This window comes from Cynara cardunculus (assembly GCF_001531365.2).
Source record: "Cynara cardunculus var. scolymus isolate 2C chromosome LG 11, CcrdV1, whole genome shotgun sequence".
NCBI lineage: Eukaryota > Viridiplantae > Streptophyta > Magnoliopsida > Asterales > Asteraceae > Cynara > Cynara cardunculus.
In genome coordinates this window covers 4,502,445-4,519,586 of record NC_037538.1, presented here as the reverse complement: position 1 = coordinate 4,519,586, position 17,142 = coordinate 4,502,445, and the positions used below count along the sequence as shown (strand labels likewise).

Genomic DNA, 17,142 nt, shown 5'->3' with positions numbered 1-17,142 from the left:
TAATATAAAAATGTTTATTAAATTATATTATGAAAAGTATAAATTAACAAACCCAAGCTACTTTTTGTATTCATCTGATTGGACACATTAATTAATTTGGCGTTTTTTCCGGTGTCTCGATATCTCTCTGAAAAGTACGGAGAACACAGATTTTGGCTCTCATTCATGAAGGATCATCGCTTCCAAGGCAAGCACAAAAATATTGCACCTAAAAAACCCTAATTGGTAATAGCCCCCACACTCACCCACCATCTCTCTCAAATCATGTTGTTCTTCATCCACTTTTTGTCTCTCAGATCCTAATTTAAAGTCTTATAAATGTTAGTTACTGAAAAGGACTAACAAAAGTCTTCAGAAAGTGGATTATGTTTTGTGTTTGATCGTAGTAGTTGTATTCTGTGATGGCGTCGAGGCAAGGAGGAACAAAATCAAGGAAATCGAGTTCCAAGTATGCGAATTCACTGTCTTCATCGACAACTTCGTCTTCGAAACATGTTCCAGATGTTTCAGTTGATAATCTGAGTTCTCCGGCTTCATCAGCTAGAAGTAAGCCACAGTACGTTTACTCAGAGAGTTTGCCGGTGAATTCAGATAGATCGAAAGAGAATGTCACGGTTACTGTCCGGTTTCGGCCTCTCAGGTGATCAAATTGAGTTAAATGTAATGATATTTGCTTACTTTGTGGTTAAATTTGATTAGAAGCAATTTTCTTTTTTTTCTTTTGGTATAGTCCGAGGGAAATACGACATGGGGAGGAGATTGCCTGGTATGCCGACGGAGAAACAATTGTGCGGAACGAGCATACTCCATCAATAGCTTATGCATATGGTATGGTACATTATGGTGAAGCATAATTACTAGTATTCAGTGCTTGAACTTATTGGTGTACTGTTTGGGATCTTGAAGTCATACTTCACAACTTAGCTAAATAAAATTGACCCAACACAAATTCACATTCTAGAACTCGGATTCCAGCTGCCAAACAGTACTCTGGTGTAACTGAATTCAGTGTATCAGAGAGTAGAGACGACGGATAAGACAACTAATGAAGAGTGGAACTGAGTGGTAAGAACATCGAAGTACTGCAAAGGCAAGGTTTTACATAGAAGAAGTTATAATCAAACATGGGAGCTAAATGATTTTCTTTGGCATCTCGCGGTTGTCACTTGTCAGAATACCTCAAGAACACCAATGCATCTTCCACGACTAGCTAGTATTACGTTTCTGTTCAAACCTAAGAAAGTGAAGCTGAAACTGAGCGTTTGACCTTCCCAGTTTAGCTAGATCATTTGGAAGATGGCATAATTAAGCCTCACTCACCATACCTAAGCGATTTTCTGTTGCTACCACATAACTTCCCCTCATATATAGCAGCAGCTGTGAATGATGGACATAAACTGACTGCTTGCTTTATTGAGTAACTTTAGGTAGGACTGTAAGGTGACCATAGCTACTCAGGCTTCGCTTGAGAATTTGGTAGATTCGAATCGGAAACAAATCAGGTGAGACATAGTCTTTGAGGGAGAAATGCAAGTGGGTCAATTTAATTTTTTGTTGCTTGCTTCTGCTCTTTAGCCTCATGAATTTAAGGCCTTCCATTGCAGAGCTTGAGACATGCTCAACTTAGCAAGATCATCCAAGCTTATTTTTAAGGTCAAAAGTTAATAACAATTTATGCTATAAGGGTAACATGTAAAGTATGGAATTTATTGATTAGAAGGTTTTCCTTTCTCGGAAGAAAGAGATCGAGCTCAAATTATAGACATGGGCATGTTTGTGAATTTTTCTGAGTCAATTTTGGGTGTATTTTAAGTATCGGAGTTTCTTTTATCCTGAGCCAAAATCATACTTGAAATTTTAGATTCACTCGAGCTTTATTTGAATATGACCAAGGGTTTTGACCAAGTGAGTTGAGCTCAAGCCACCTCCTACTTGATTTATTTTGGCTCGTGTATATCTCTATCTTTAGGGGACTATATAAACAGTCTGGGTTTCACTCAAAAGTATACAGTGCGTTCTCATGCCTTTTTTATGCGTATCAATTATCAAACTATCAATTTTCTAAAGCTTATTTGAGAATGTTGCCTCACACTGATATGCAGTTTATCAGGTTAAGCATCACTAATCTCATTTTACTTTTGAATAGCGGTGATTTTAATCGTTACCAGGTCCATATCCTTGTAGTATCTAGGCATGAAGTATCCAACCACTGTCCACTGACGTGCATATGTTAAGGCTTATTCTTGTGAAAGATTGTTAGATCACATCTGGTATTTAAACTCGTCTAGAATATAATTTTTATAGATGACCCTTGGTTCATCTTTTAGTCCTATATAAGATCTCTGGTGTAAGGAGGATTCTTTCGTCGGCTTTGTGTTTTATTATTTTTGTTTTGTAGGCAGGTGAGTATGATTTTGTTTATTGGATCCAAATTTAACGTCTTCTGCATTTTTTTCATACAATCATCCATTTTTCCGTTACAAAAATCTTTCTTTTAGAGATAATTCCTGGGCAAACTGCATATTTGATATTACAAATTACATTTGAGGTTTGTATATGTTGGTTAATCTCACCCTTTTTTACATATAGATCGGGTGTTTGGGCCTACAACCACAACACGTCATGTATATGATATTGCGGCACATCATGTTGTTGGTGGTGCTATGGAAGGCGTTAATGGTATGTTATATTATATTTTTAAGTGGCTTATTTTTCTAATAACTCCTTCAAAGGTATTACTACCTAGTGGGTTGGCTGTATACTATTCAAGCTAAATGCTTGGTGGTGTTAACCTCATGAGATGGATTATTATTTTTAGATTTCAGGAATAAGTGTGAATTGAACTTTCACAGAGCTCATAGGATATTTTTTAGATGGAATAAACGTGAATCTTTCAAGCTGTGTTATCTGAATCTTGTTATGTTTGATGGCTGGGAAGTATTTCACCCTTGATCTCTTCCAAATTCAGTCTATGTCACAGAGACGGCTATGGCATGTGAAACTGAAGATAAAACCATTGGAGCTTTAAGTGTGCACGAGCTTACTTGAAAAGATCATACATTACCATCTATGATGATTGTTCTAAAGTTTAAGATATTTGGAGCTTCTGTGCAGAGAAAGTTTTGGCTATCTTATCAATTAAACCTGCACCCTTGAATCTATCCAATAAGATGTTTGGTTGCCATGTATCTTTGACTAAAGCATCCTAAGATCAGTGATAGTCATTGCGTGAAAACTAGTGGTCTTTTCTTCTTAATTATTATTAATTCTCTCTCTATATGTCTAATTTACATATTTTCTTGGAAACCATCATTACCACTGTACCACAACTACCGCACATATATCTTATATGACCTATTTCAATATCAGGGACTATCTTTGCATATGGTGTTACAAGTAGTGGGAAGACCCACACTATGCATGTAAGTATATCATGCCTTTTTCTTTTTGTCATTTTGTAGCTTGCTAATATCAGCTTCAGATTTATAGTTCTCTGAACTTCCTATAAGCCACATGAAAACATGAACCTTAAGCCTTTATGATCTCTCTTTCTCTCTCTCTCTCTCTCTATATATATATATATATATATATATATCTTTATAGCATTCCATTGTAGTTGTTTTGATTATTTTGGTCATACACACAAGGCAGGGCGATCAGAGGTCCCCTGGAATTATCCCATTGGCGGTAAAGGATGCTTTCAGTATAATTCAAGAGGTATGTATGGCTAAAATATTGATACCATCTATGCAAGTTATTCTTATTTAAAGAGTAGTAGCATCTGATAACCTTTTTATGGTTTTCAGACTCCAAGTCGTGAATTTCTCCTCCGTGTCTCATATTTGGAAATTTATAATGAGGTGGGGCTTCTAAACAATCTCTTCAGTGGCCTTAGTTTGTTGGTGCTTCCTACATGATAAATAAATCTAATCTTCACATTTTCACTCAGAACTGCGGCACGGTCCTACCTTTGCCATTTATTCCATCTGCTTTGCATGTCTTTTCGATCTCTACCATAATTGGTGCAGACTTTACCTATTAAATGACATATTATATGTGTGTATGTATATATTAAATACTAAGCTTGTGAGGAAATTGTCTCATAATTGAATGTATTCACCTTTCTAGCTCTTCTTTTTATCTCTACTTTATATCAATCTGCATAAATGCCACTTATGACCATACCAAATCAACACACTGAATAAAATATATATGGATAACCTACATGACACCTGGTTTCTGTTATGTAATGTTGCAGTCTTAAGATTCCTATTTTCTTCAGGTTGTTAACGACTTGTTGAATCCAGCAGGACAAAATTTAAGAATCAGGGAGGATAGTCAGGTAACTTTTTTGTATATCACGCTGATGCTTGCTTTCTCATGTTGTCTCCATACAATGTCAATGTCCAAATTAATCAGTGTTGGAGTATTCAACTTGAATCAGAATTAACCGTGTGGCACATGAAGTCACATTTATATCGCTTGTTTTAGATTTTTTTGGGAAGGGAGGGTTAAAGACCTAAATAAAACAAGTTGTTGACATTTTTCGTTTAAATTTTCAGCTTATAATGATACTGCTAGCATTTATTTTTGAACGTTCTTACAATGCAAGAAGGTATATATTGCCTATATGCTTAGTAAAGTTGGAGGTTGTATTGGCAAAAGAGAATCAAATCATCTTAACCTGTCAAAGTTAGATATTGGATGGGTTTACCAAGCATGTCAATGTTATACTCCCCATGCATTTCTATACAAAAATGTACCAAGCGTTATTCAAGATCCCATGTTCATGTCCTTTTTAATTCATAATTCTATATAAGATGGCCTTTTTGTCTTTGTATTCTAGCTCTATCAAACTCTTTTAACAATTCTAAAAGAATATATGCAATAATATCATTGCTTGTAGGGAACCTTTGTTGAAGGTATAAAGGAGGAAGTTGTGTTATCTCCTGCCCATGCTCTTTCCCTTATTGCAGCAGGAGAAGGTTTGTCTTGTCTCTGCTTTACTCTTACGTATCTAATGTTTTACATCCCAGAAGCTAGGTCACCTAGAAGGATATAGGGGTTTCGTTATTCTGGACTGAACAAGTGATCCATTCCATTTGTTGTCCATTGAATCTTTATATGGTTTATTCCTAACTCGTAAGTTCATTTTTCTTGGATCATGCTGATCAGGGAAGGACCCACTGTATTAGATACGGTGTCACGGGCCACTGCTTTGTTCCTCCGTCGTAATGTAAAAAATTATAGCGTTGTGAAAAGTGCCACCGTATCAATTTGTTGTGTGTCACTGTATATATTTTGAAACTATAGCGAGGACACCAATTTCCCTTGGTAGAGTTGGTTTGCAAGACCTTTCTTCCACCTCATAACCGAGTTTAAATCTTGTTAGTCTCATCTTCTTAGTTTTTAGCTTTTAATTTCAGAATTACTATGTTTCTAAAAAAATTGCAATAGAAGACTTGAACCCAGGACCTCACTTCTGAAAAACAATGAACTAACCAATAGACTGATGATGATTTTGTGAAAATATACATATATTTGTTTCTTATAGTCCAATGTGCCACCACTTAAAAAAAAATTCTAGGTCCGTCTCAGATGCTGATGACTATACGATATGTAACTGGTAGAAGATGACTACCTCCAAATGTCTTCTTTTTTCCTTCACCTTTTCTGGCCCTGGTTTTGCCTATCATCTATTCTTCTTATAGAAAGGCATCATAGGGTAAATATTACCCATATCAAGGTTGCATTTAGATGAGGCTATTTGTTTTACTATTAATGATATGATGCAGAAGTGTGTTTGTTTAAGCTGCTTATCTTTAAAATTAGACTTGTTGACTTAGTACTGCTTTCAAGTATTGCGCACTTATTACAAGTCCGTGATTCTCTTCTACGCTGATTGCATTTACACCTACACCAGTACTGGCAGTCCAATATTCTAGGGTGTAGTTTTTATCCGTGGTTAAATAACATCTTGTTACTTGTTCTGTTCTTTTTCTGAATGTAATTGATCTTCTATTCTTGTGCTCTTTGTTATCACAGAGCACAGACATGTTGGTTCGACAAATTTTAATCTGCTCAGCAGCAGAAGTCACACAATATTTACATTGGTAACTTTCTGAATTAGCTTAACTTTGTTCTGATTTCTTTTGGGTTCTTTCCATGTGAAAAGAAGGCTCTTTGCTTCTCTTGTATTTGTTGTTTTCTTGAAGTTAAGTATTTTGTTAATATGTTACTATTTTGTTACCTTCTAACAGACAATAGAAAGTAGCCCTTGTGGTGAAAATGGTGACGGTGGGGCTGTTAACTTATCACAGTTGGTATGCATCTGAATTTCACCTTACATTTTAGCATCACTGTTTCTATCAGTTTTGGGCTTGTAACTGGCTCATATTTGCTTGTCTTCAGTATTTTTTTTAGATTCTTTACTGTTGTGAATCGCATGCATAGATTTTTTTAAAGGGAAATCATCCAAAATGACCGGTAAATGGATGGATTTTTACAAAATGACCGTTTTTTAAACATTTATCACAAAATGACCAGTATTTTCACCACTTTTTTTCGCCATTGGTGATTTGACCTTTTTGGTACAGATGGGTCGCACATGCATCATAAAGAGGGGACCAAGTTTGATTTGTGTCAACATTTTTACTTTTTCGCCAAAGTCTGGCAATTCTTTGATTTGAGTTTGACTACTCACTTTGACTAGTAACTGCCACCAAGAATCAATGAGAAAAAGCCACGTGGAAAGCTGAAATACCCACCTATAGAAATTTGCCACGTGTTGGCGATTTTTGACCATTTTGACCGCCCATTTTGTTTATAATTGGTGCCCAACCCCTTCTACCATCATAACCCCTTAACACAAATATGAAATCACATCAAAAGGATAATGTTCCCATATATTCAAAGTCTGGAACGAATCACCACTTAGAATATATATGGGAATATTATCACTTTGACATGATTTCATATGTGTGCTAAGGGATTATGATGGTAGAAGTGGTTGGGCACCAATTATAAACAAAATCGGCGGTCAAAATGATCAAAAATCGCCAACATGTGCTGAATTTCTATAGGGCGGAGTTTTCAGCTTTCCACGTGGCTTTTTCTCACTGGTTCTTGGTGGCGGTGAGTAGTCAAACTTAAATCAAAATATCGCCAAACTTTGGCGAAAAAGTAAAAATGTTCACATCAGATTTTGTCCCCTCCTTATGATGCATGTGGGACCCATCCATACCAAAAAGGTCAAAGCGCCAATGGCGAAAATACTGGTCGTTTTGTGATAAACGTTTCCATCCGTATACTGGTCATTTTGGACGATTTCCCTTTTTAAAATAACCCAGCTTTGTGCACTCATTTCACCTCCAATTGCAGAACCTCATAGATCTGGCAGGTTCTGAGAGCTCTAAAGCTGAGACTATTGGTGTTCGTCGAAAAGAAGGATCCTATATTAATAAAAGTCTGCTGACCCTTGGAACTGTGAGGCCTCAATCATTGCCATTATTTTATCAGTGTAATAGTTTGCTCTACAAATGTCTACTTTTTGTCATGTAATTGTTTAGTACTAAATTCATCTTGCTACAAAGCATTCTACTACCTATTTATATGTTAGGGAAGAAGAAATGGGCACCATTATAAATAATTGTACCCCCAGGATTTGTATCATAAAAATTGAAAACTTTGTGCAACCAATTCCATAATTTCTACTGGAATAAGCAAACATTTTATTCTTTGGCCTGTGCCTTGTGAGATCTAACAAGCATAGATAATGCTCACCAAATTCCAACTCTCCCTTTACTAGTTTTATCTCCGAACAGTTCTTTTCTTGCTTCTTTCTCTATAGTGTGGCCTAAGCTATAACATTGGTGGGTTTTGTGTTTGCACTTATATACATTGTTTTATATCTTGCTACTTAGATATCTTATAGAAATTGCTAAACTTGAAATTATCCCAGGTTATATCAAAATTGACAGACATGAGAGCAGCTCATATACCATATAGGGACTCAAAATTGACTAGGCTCCTTCAATCTTCATTGAGTGGACATGGAAGAGTTTCTGTAAGTCTTGCATACATCTTTCGATCAACCACGTCTTATAAATACTTAACAATAAAAGCATGGCACTCTCCTTTTGAACCATAATATTATCTGCTCATGAAGTGCTTATTTGCTTCCTCTTTTAGCTTATTTGCAATGTTACTCCCTCATCAAGCAATTCAGAGGAGACGCACAATACATTAAAATTTGCCCACCGTGCAAAGCACATCGAAATTCAGGCAGCACAAAATAAGGTATGGACATTACATCCTTTATGTCTCAGAATAATCTTCTTTGGCATTACTTTAAAGTAAGCGTATGATTTTGCAGATCATTGACGAGAAATCCCTTATCAAGAAATACCAAAATGAAATTCGATCATTGAAGTTGGAGCTAGAACACTTGAAGAGTGGCATTGTAGTAGTTCCTCAACTTAAGGATACTGGAGGAGATGATATCGTTCTTCTTAAACAAAAGGTACTTCCAACCATTAGAATATTCTATTAAACTGCATGCTTTGTTCTTTTTCTTGTAACACGAGGTCATACCGATCATTGCCAATTCATTTTTGCTCAAGTCAAAGGTAACATTCAAGGAATTTCACATTTAAAATAACGAAAACCATGGAATAATGAACAGAATTATGCTACGGAACTTCTCAATATTCAAGTGGTTTGGGTTTAAACATTGAACTAAGGCATATGAGAAGCTGCTTGTGACTGCAATATGGAAGTTCTTTTTCCTTCGTCTTTTTTGTGACAGCCTGACAGGAAAATATCACCTGTCTGAAAGAGACAGGAGTATCAACACATAAATATTCTCTATCCGTTTCTCTACAACAATGTAGCCAGATTTTCATTATCTTGGCCATTGTGCTTTGCCTATGCAAGTATTTGATTAGAGTTGAGTGTTTCTCTTAAGTTGGCTGGACTTGCCAAATTTCTAAAGAATCACAATTAATGCCAGCTAATTTTGACCAAATTTTTTATGAACATCATATCACTTGTGTATTCCTTGGGAAAGTTGTATCCCCCTCTTCTTTTCTTGAAGTAGTGAATTCCTATTATTTATCCAGTTCCTTTTGGGTATCTGTTATGTGTAAAGCTAGAAGACGGTCAAATGAAGTTGCAATCAAGATTGGAGCAAGAAGAAGAAGCTAAAGCTGCTTTGCTAAGCCGAATACAGAGGCTGACCAAATTAATCCTAGTCTCCACCAAGTCTTCGCCCTCATCTAGACTTTCAAATCGCCCAAATCTAAGAAGAAGACATTCCTTTGGGGAAGAAGAGGTAGTCTGATTGAGTTAACCGATGTCTTCCTCCTTTTTCCTGACTTCAAATTACTTTTGACTTTGTGATATAGCATTGTGGTTAATATGCCAAAATGTCATATACTAACTTTCTGTTTTTCTAAATTGTAATTATATAATCTAAATAATCTCTTGCAATGGCCAGCTTGCATATCTCCCGCATCGAAAGCGTGACATAATTTTGGATGATGAAAACATTGAGTTGTATGTTCCTCTTGATGGAAGTGTGGAAAATAATGAGGATGCACTGAAAGAGGAGAAAAAAACCAAGAAGCCTGGATTACTTAACTGGTTGAAACCACGGGTCAGTCTCTTATGTGATTCTTGCTTTGTTTATTAGGGTTGAATGTCTAATGACTCTCACTTCCTTGTTTTTTAAGCTAACTTCTTCTTTCTGAAACCATGAATTACCTCCATCCCAAAGTGATTTTAGTGTTTGACTTCATAAAGAAATTCCTTTGTTGAATTCATTTTGTGATTACTTTACCAACACATAGAAAATTCAAACAAATTTTAGTTAAAGTGACTAGGAGTCCAGGGTTCTCCAAACATGGGTACCAAAAATCAAACGTCCTTCTTAACTAGGCATGAAAGGAGTACACTTTTCTTAATAATTCAATTACAGTTGTTCCATGAATAGCAAGTTCTGGAGTAATTATAGTTAACTTTCAACATTGATTAAATAGATACTCATTGATGAACTTGGTATCCACTTTTTTGCTACTTGATTTTTGCTCAAGCTGTAGTTTTTAACTTCAGTCAAGATCAGGAAGCATAAATATAGGATGTAATTGTGTAAAGAATTAACAGATTTTTTATACATAGTTAAGCGATGACAAAGACATAAGAATATTATTCAATTTTACTTCGTTAAAAATTGTAGCATGACAAGAGTATGCTAATATATTATTCAACCTGACTTCTTGATACCGTTGCCATAGTTAGATCAGATGACTGTCTAATGGAGGAAAAGGTTTTGAAACCACTGGACCTTAAAAAAGTTAAATAATTTAGAAGCTGAAGATCCATCAACTTATCAGGCTGAAGTTCTATTGGATTATGCAGTAATCCATGTAACACAAAGGAGAAACCTGCTTTGCCTTGTTTTTTATTTATTACCTGCATGGATTAGTTGCAAAGAGACCTTACCATGGTTGTTAGCAAGTGTATGTTCTGCCATGGTAAATATATGCTATTTAGACTTAATTAGATATGAGAGGTGTTTGGCTGAATGCTACCCCACCTCATCCAAGTAACTTAGGTTCAGGTTTCAGCCCCTAAATCTACCACTGTATGGGTGTTGTTTAGCTGATCACAATAGGAAAAATAATCTTTCAGTTTTCATGAATGCAAGCCTATATAATGATCAATTACAGTATGCATGCCTCAGATACGTGACACTAGGCATTTAACCATTTCTTGGACAAGATGTAAGCTTAACGTAGGTCCATCTATTGTAAGCTTATTGATTCGGTTCAGTTGACCTAAATGGGAAAAGTAGACATTAAATATTCTACGTGCAGTTAGTGCCCTTAGGTTAATCATATTGTGAAAAAGCTTGATCAATATCATACATATGTGCAAGCTATTACATGCATGGGAATTAGATGCAGACTTTCTTGAAGTTCAATAATATTTTGTCACGCTGCTGTAGGAAAGATGAAAACCTGCATTGAAATATTGGTTCCTACCCCTGTTACTGAAAATAAAATAGTAAGTAGCCAAGTAGGGACATGCACCTCACTTATATCTATCACTCTGAAAGGTATCTTTTGTTGCATTAGACCTATACATTACACATCCTGGGATTGCATGTCATAGATTAAAAGTTCTGCTGCTTCTGTTTTCATTATTAATACTTACCGAGTATGTAGGTGGCAATATTTATCAATTTCTTTGAACTATTAAGTCTTCTATGTTAATGTTTATGTATTTTGTCTCTCGTCCTCTCTCAACAACTTCCTGCGGAAGGTTAATTATATTATTGCTTTTACTAGAGACGAGACAGTATCTCTGGGGCATTGACCAGTACTAATGATAAATCAAGTGGCGCCAAGTCTATCAGCACACCTTCAACTCCCCCAGCAGATAATCATAATTTTCCGACTGAATCCAGACATTCACACTCTTTGCTTTCAGAATGCAGATCTGCTGAGTTCTCATCGGGGGGCAGACAAGATCAAGAAATCAACGAGGATATTTTCTTGCAACAAGAGAGTCCTCTTGTAAGTAATTTCCCTTCAGTTTTATCTACACGCACATGAATAAATTCAACTGTACGTCTGTCAGTGCTCAAGATTTGATAGATTTTTAGAACAACCATCTCTGAGAAAACGGGCAGTCTGTCTTGGGTTGTCAGCCAGATCTTTTGTACAACTTTAAGCCAGTTTAAACTGCTTGTATACAGAGGTATTTTGGAACGTGTTGATGTATTGTTACTCAATAACAGATCTCAACATTAAGTCAAACTGATTTCAGCTCAAAAACACTAGCAAGAATCTTTGACCTAGGAACTCTGTTGAAAGTACAAATTTTTCTTTTATTTTTTCTTTGTCGCACACTTCTCACAAGCTGGGGGTCTTCACAACCACTTGCTCTACTCTTTGAGGGTAAAGGTCAGGTTTGCGTATATCTTCCCCGGTCGGACCCTACCTTCAGGTGGGATATACCGGGCTCGTTTAGGTTGGTTTGGTTTACTGTGTTTCTGGCTTTGGACTAGTAAAGTTGTTTACAGAAAATCTAGAGTTCAGACATTTAAACTTCCGCTTGTTATGTGATTGACAGATTAGCATAAATACAATTGACCAAATTGATCTCCTTAGAGAGCAGCAAAAGATTTTGTCCGAGGAGATGGCAATCCATCTAAGTGCTCTAAAACGATTGTCACCAGATGCTGCAAGAGACCCTGAGAGGGAATTTATAAATGTAATAACTCAAATCTTTCATCAACTGTAATTGGCATTCATATACTGATAAGAATCACTTTATGACCTACAGGTTGAGATTACCCGATTGAATGAACAAATCAAACTAAAGAGTGATCAAATCAAACTCTTGGAAGACAAAGTCGCTAATTCTGCTGTATCATCTCATCACAAAATGGGTGAAGTTGAACAAGCACGAGTAAGTGCTACTACCTCTTAGATGTGTGGCCTTGCGCCTGGTGTAGTCTTCTGTTTAAACTGAAATTCAAATTCTTATCTTATGCAGTCTGTTTCTGAGCTAGAAGCACAATTAAGTGAGAAATCCCTTGAGCTTGAGGTATGTTATCTTGGAACACACACACACACACATATATATGTATCTATATGTAATAAATCTAACCTACTCTTAGATGTTGCAAATGGTATAGAGCTATTTTTTGTTTTGAGTACTCTTTTTTATCAGTAACCAAATATACCATATCTCATCAATTAGCTAATGAGCATGAGTAAGTTTTCTACTGCGCCTGTGATTAGCGAAGGTTGGTGAGCATCAATCCAACCCACATAATTTGAAAAACAAAGGCATATCATTTTCCAATATATGAGTTCTAATTTTGAACAGCATGATTAAAAGCACATTAAACGACCCAGACCTTCTGAATCCCTCACAAACACGACCACTTGCTCTAAGTCACAAACAGTCCAAAGTCTGGTCGGGTATTTTTAATAAGTTTGGAGTTTGTGAAAGAACATTGAAGTGAATGTTTTTCACGGTTTTTATGTCTTTCTAGAAACAGTATACTGTAATCTGAGACATGTCCTATATCTCTTTTTGGCAGGTCAAAACCGGGGATAATCGAGTACTTCAAGAGCAGCTCGACCAAAAGGTAAAAACCAGGTTTTATCTTTTCTTGAAGTATTATATATATAGGGTTGGGTTCCGGTGAGAATGAGAGTTACAGTGAGAAGGTTAAGAAGTGATCTCCACCTTGGATCAATCCTAATTGAAGAGTTCTACTAGATCAACACTAATGAGAAGCACTGGATTGATTCCCTTCTAAATCGCAATTCATGGGTTGGTTTGAGATTAGAAGTGATCAACAGTCCAAATCCCTTCTTACATTTCTCACCTTAACTTCTTTTCTCACACGATCCGTCGTCCATATACACACACACACACTGCAAATACTGACACACACTCATCATTTTTGGTGAGGTTTAAACCCTTGACAAACTAGGAGGCTGTCTACCATTAACCCAAGTTGGCTTGGTCAATGACCCTTTGGTTATGTTTTTCTTTTTCTCTAGAACATTGTGATTCTTTTCTCTTGCTTTAGCTTTTATGAGAATTCAACTTTTCTCCAGATCAATGAATGCGAAGGACTACAAGAAACAATCAAGTCCTTGAAACAACAACTTTCCGATGCAAGGAGTGAATTTAATGCAGAGAAAGATGCAAAAACAACCTTGCTTTGTCAAGCTCAGGTTTATCCTCATATTACCGCTTTCAATTTCATGTTTGATGTTGAACCAAGTAGCAAAAATTTATGTTCGAGAACTGATTCATAAAAAACATATCCTCGATTATTTATTTTTTTGAACTATATAATATATATTATATACGGCAAATGCAATAAATAAACTCACACACCCTCCTCACTATTGGTAAGGTTTGAATCCCGGACCTCCTCGATTAAATCTTCTCGGCACACTTCTCAAAATATATTTCGATGAAGTTAGGAGCCGGCGAAATCAGTTCTGTTTTTTAGGGTGTGTTTGGTATCCAGGGAGGAAAGGATAGGACAGGATAGAACAGTTGTTCAACGTTTGGAAAGACAGAACTAGAAAAAACAGAGCAAATAAAATGACCAATTTACCCTAATGAATTGTTTATATATTTTGATTAATTATGTTATTTATTAAATTATAATTAAATAAATATTTTTAGAAAAAAAAAATATATTATCAGAAAGTTTTGATCAAGATGATTAAAATGACACCAAGATAAAAAGTTTATACAGTTTCCAACTTTTATTTTATATTTTTTCTATATTAATAATATTTAATAAATTATATAAATTAATTAACATATACAAACTGTATAATAATAATATTTTGAGGAGTAAAGTGAAAGTTTAAAAAAATATAAAATACAATAAATTTAAGAGGGAAGCGTAGTTGAGATTTTAGAAGATAATTAGGTTTTATTTGAGGTTTATCGGCAAAAGCTAGGTCTGTTCCACCTTGTTCCATGAGTGGGGGTGGAACACGCATGTTCCACTTTGTTCCCGTTTGTTCTACATGAAAAACCTGTCAAATATGGAATAACGATCCCTTACAAATTTTGTTTTTATAAATCCATTTCGTCATATACTCAAACGTTATCAACTTATTCTTTCGTGAAACAAAGCAGCGTGTGATCTAATGCTATTGTATAAACTAGGCACTCGAGATTGAAGAACTCAAACAGAAAGTGGCCGAACTAACAGAATCTGAAGAGCAGTTAGAATCCCGTAGCAAAAAACTGGCGGAAGAGAGCTCATACGCGAAAGGACTGGCCTCAGCCGCTGCAGTCGAGCTTAAGGCCCTATCGGAAGAAGTTACGAAACTAATGAACCACAACGAGAAACTAACGGCTGAGTTGGCATCTCAGAAGAACTCCCCGACCCAACGTAGAACAATGGGGTTCAGCAAGAACGGGCGAAAAGACGGCAGACAGAAAGAAGCAAGTCCTAAAGAGTCAGAGTTGAAGAGGGAGCTTGCATTGGGCAGAGAAAGAGAAATGTCTTATGAAGCCATGCTATGTGAAAAAGACGAAAGAGAATCGGAACTACAACGAACGGTTGAGGAATCGAAACAGAGAGAGGCGTATCTCGAAAACGAGCTCGCAAACATGTGGGTTCTTGTGGCAAAGCTAAAGAAGGCACAAGGAGGAGGAACCAAGACCGAAGAGGCATCGGAGTCGAGTCGGGAGAGTCAAGGAGTTGATGGTTTTGAGATGTGGACAAACAAAGGGTTTGTTGGGTGATTGATGAGCAAGTGAAAACAACAGAAAATAGTAGATGTTAGGAATTGGGATTGTGTGGTGTGTAAAAAGGTGTTTTTTTGCAAGTGTTGTACAAATCAGGTTCATAAGTTTGGTGACTATTTGGGCCTAAGGGCATGTTTACACCAAAATCGAAGGATTCTTAGGAGTTATGATGAGGTGTAGAAGGGATTTGGACTTTTGATCACTTTTAATATCAAATTGATTTATGAATTGCGCTTTGGAACAGCAATTGATCCGGTGTTTCCTATTAATGTTGATCTCATGGAACTCTTCAATTAAGATTGATCCAAGGATGGAAATCTCTTCTTACCATAACTCATATTCTTACCCGAGTCCAACCCTTGCACCAAATCCATAAAAATGGGTGTCAACTTTGGAGATCTTTTCAAATTGGTAACATCAAATCTTATGCAAAAAAAAGTTAAGATTGTAGGTATATTTCATTTTATCTTTTTCCATTGGTGTAAATGGATAGTGTTAAATCAAATTTCGTGTAAGATTTGATGTTCTCGTTAAAGTGATTTAGTATCATATTTAGAAATGACTACATGAGGTCGGTTGTAAAAAGTGGTTTTGGGTTTGGACTGGTTTGGTCAAACAGTCTACTTGAGTCGAGTCGAGTCGAGTCGAGTAATTTGTAAACATATAAATATGTTTGGCTTGAACAAGTGTATACTCGAATGACTCCTCTCAACTCGAATGACCCGACTCATAAAGTTTAATCTAGCTTTCGAACGAGTCGAGTTAAATATTGGTGTTATAGAGCTCGACTCGTTAAGTTAAACGAGCTTTATTTCGTGTTTGAGACCAACTCGATCTCGAAAATTTTGGTTTCGGGATTTTGATTATGCTGCTAGTAGGGATGGTAAGAAGAGATATATTTTACATCCCAAGGGGGGCTATAATTGGAGAAGGATAAATTCCAAGCAAGTAGTGTTTGGAGCGAACGAATTACCAGTACATTATGACAAGCTTAGCCCCCATAACATTGTGACGCAAAACCGCCATCAACCACTTATGTTATGTTATGTTCAATAAAGTGAGGGCTTTCCGGACCTTCCCCACCCTTCACTCCCCTTTTCAAAAAGAATCCCCGCTCAAGAAGTGACTTCGTGAGTGTGCGCCCCTTTAGAGAAAGGGAGCTTTTACATATGAAGTTGTATTGTAAATGAAAATTAAGTAGGTGAAGATAAAATGTTTAATACAACACTAATTTATTTTTAATTTTTAAAAAAAGTGATCCAAAGATCAAATATAGTAGGAGGTCTCAGGTTCAAATCCAATGAGGAATAAAAATCTCCTTGTGGTCACGGAGGTTCAAATGTGATGACTCCAGGCTATCTGCAAAGCAAGTGGTCGTCCTAGGATTAGTTGGCTCGCATAACGGGTTGAATGTCCAGGTTAATAAAAAAAATTGGTAAAATATGAGGTTTTTATATTAAATAATATAAAATAAAAGTTTTTGAAGCTTTAAAAGACTTCTTTTTGTTTTGAATGTTAGAAGCTATAAAAAACTTGTGATGTTGTAATGATGAAGTTGTGTAACTTCATATGAAATTTCACATCAAACTTCGTAGGTTTCTAGTTTGATGGTTGTACGTGCTAAAAAAATCCGGTACATTTTGCTTCTCATCGTAGTCTTTCGCAACACTTTAGGGTTACTTCTTTGGCTTAGTATCTCAAACCGAATTCGTGGTCAACTCGAAGTTGCTGAATCTTTCAGATTAGACAGGGAACATGCGGAGACATATGTTCAGAAAGGTTCTCCATATTCTCAACCCATTACCCTATCCAAGCCTTCTCTCCGACTTTGGTTGA

The 17,142-nt window shown here is 36.2% G+C and overlaps 1 protein-coding gene across 4 annotated transcripts; it reads left to right on the top strand.

The window, feature by feature from the left end:
* The first annotated feature begins 201 nt into the window (after nucleotides 1-201).
* LOC112520782 (kinesin-like protein KIN-7K, chloroplastic) lies at nucleotides 202-15,433 on the top strand. 4 transcript variants are annotated; one of them, XM_025129340.1, is made up of 23 exons: nucleotides 202-640; nucleotides 731-828; nucleotides 2,590-2,679; nucleotides 3,370-3,422; nucleotides 3,652-3,717; nucleotides 3,807-3,860; nucleotides 4,283-4,342; nucleotides 4,907-4,985; nucleotides 6,046-6,113; nucleotides 6,261-6,323; nucleotides 7,381-7,485; nucleotides 7,961-8,065; nucleotides 8,191-8,298; nucleotides 8,375-8,521; nucleotides 9,149-9,331; nucleotides 9,497-9,655; nucleotides 11,349-11,576; nucleotides 12,136-12,276; nucleotides 12,349-12,474; nucleotides 12,562-12,612; nucleotides 13,115-13,162; nucleotides 13,641-13,760; nucleotides 14,719-15,433. In XM_025129340.1, the coding sequence occupies exons 1-23, from the start codon at nucleotides 402-404 to the stop codon at nucleotides 15,301-15,303; spliced, it is 2,976 nt and encodes a 991-aa protein (XP_024985108.1). In that variant the 5' UTR covers nucleotides 202-401; the 3' UTR covers nucleotides 15,304-15,433. The 4 variants fall into 4 exon arrangements, with proteins under 4 accessions (XP_024985108.1, XP_024985111.1, XP_024985109.1 ...); XM_025129343.1 differs by having other exon boundaries at nucleotides 14,689-14,810; XM_025129342.1 differs by having other exon boundaries at nucleotides 551-828; nucleotides 3,648-3,717.
* Nucleotides 15,434-17,142: the final 1,709 nt, after the last annotated feature.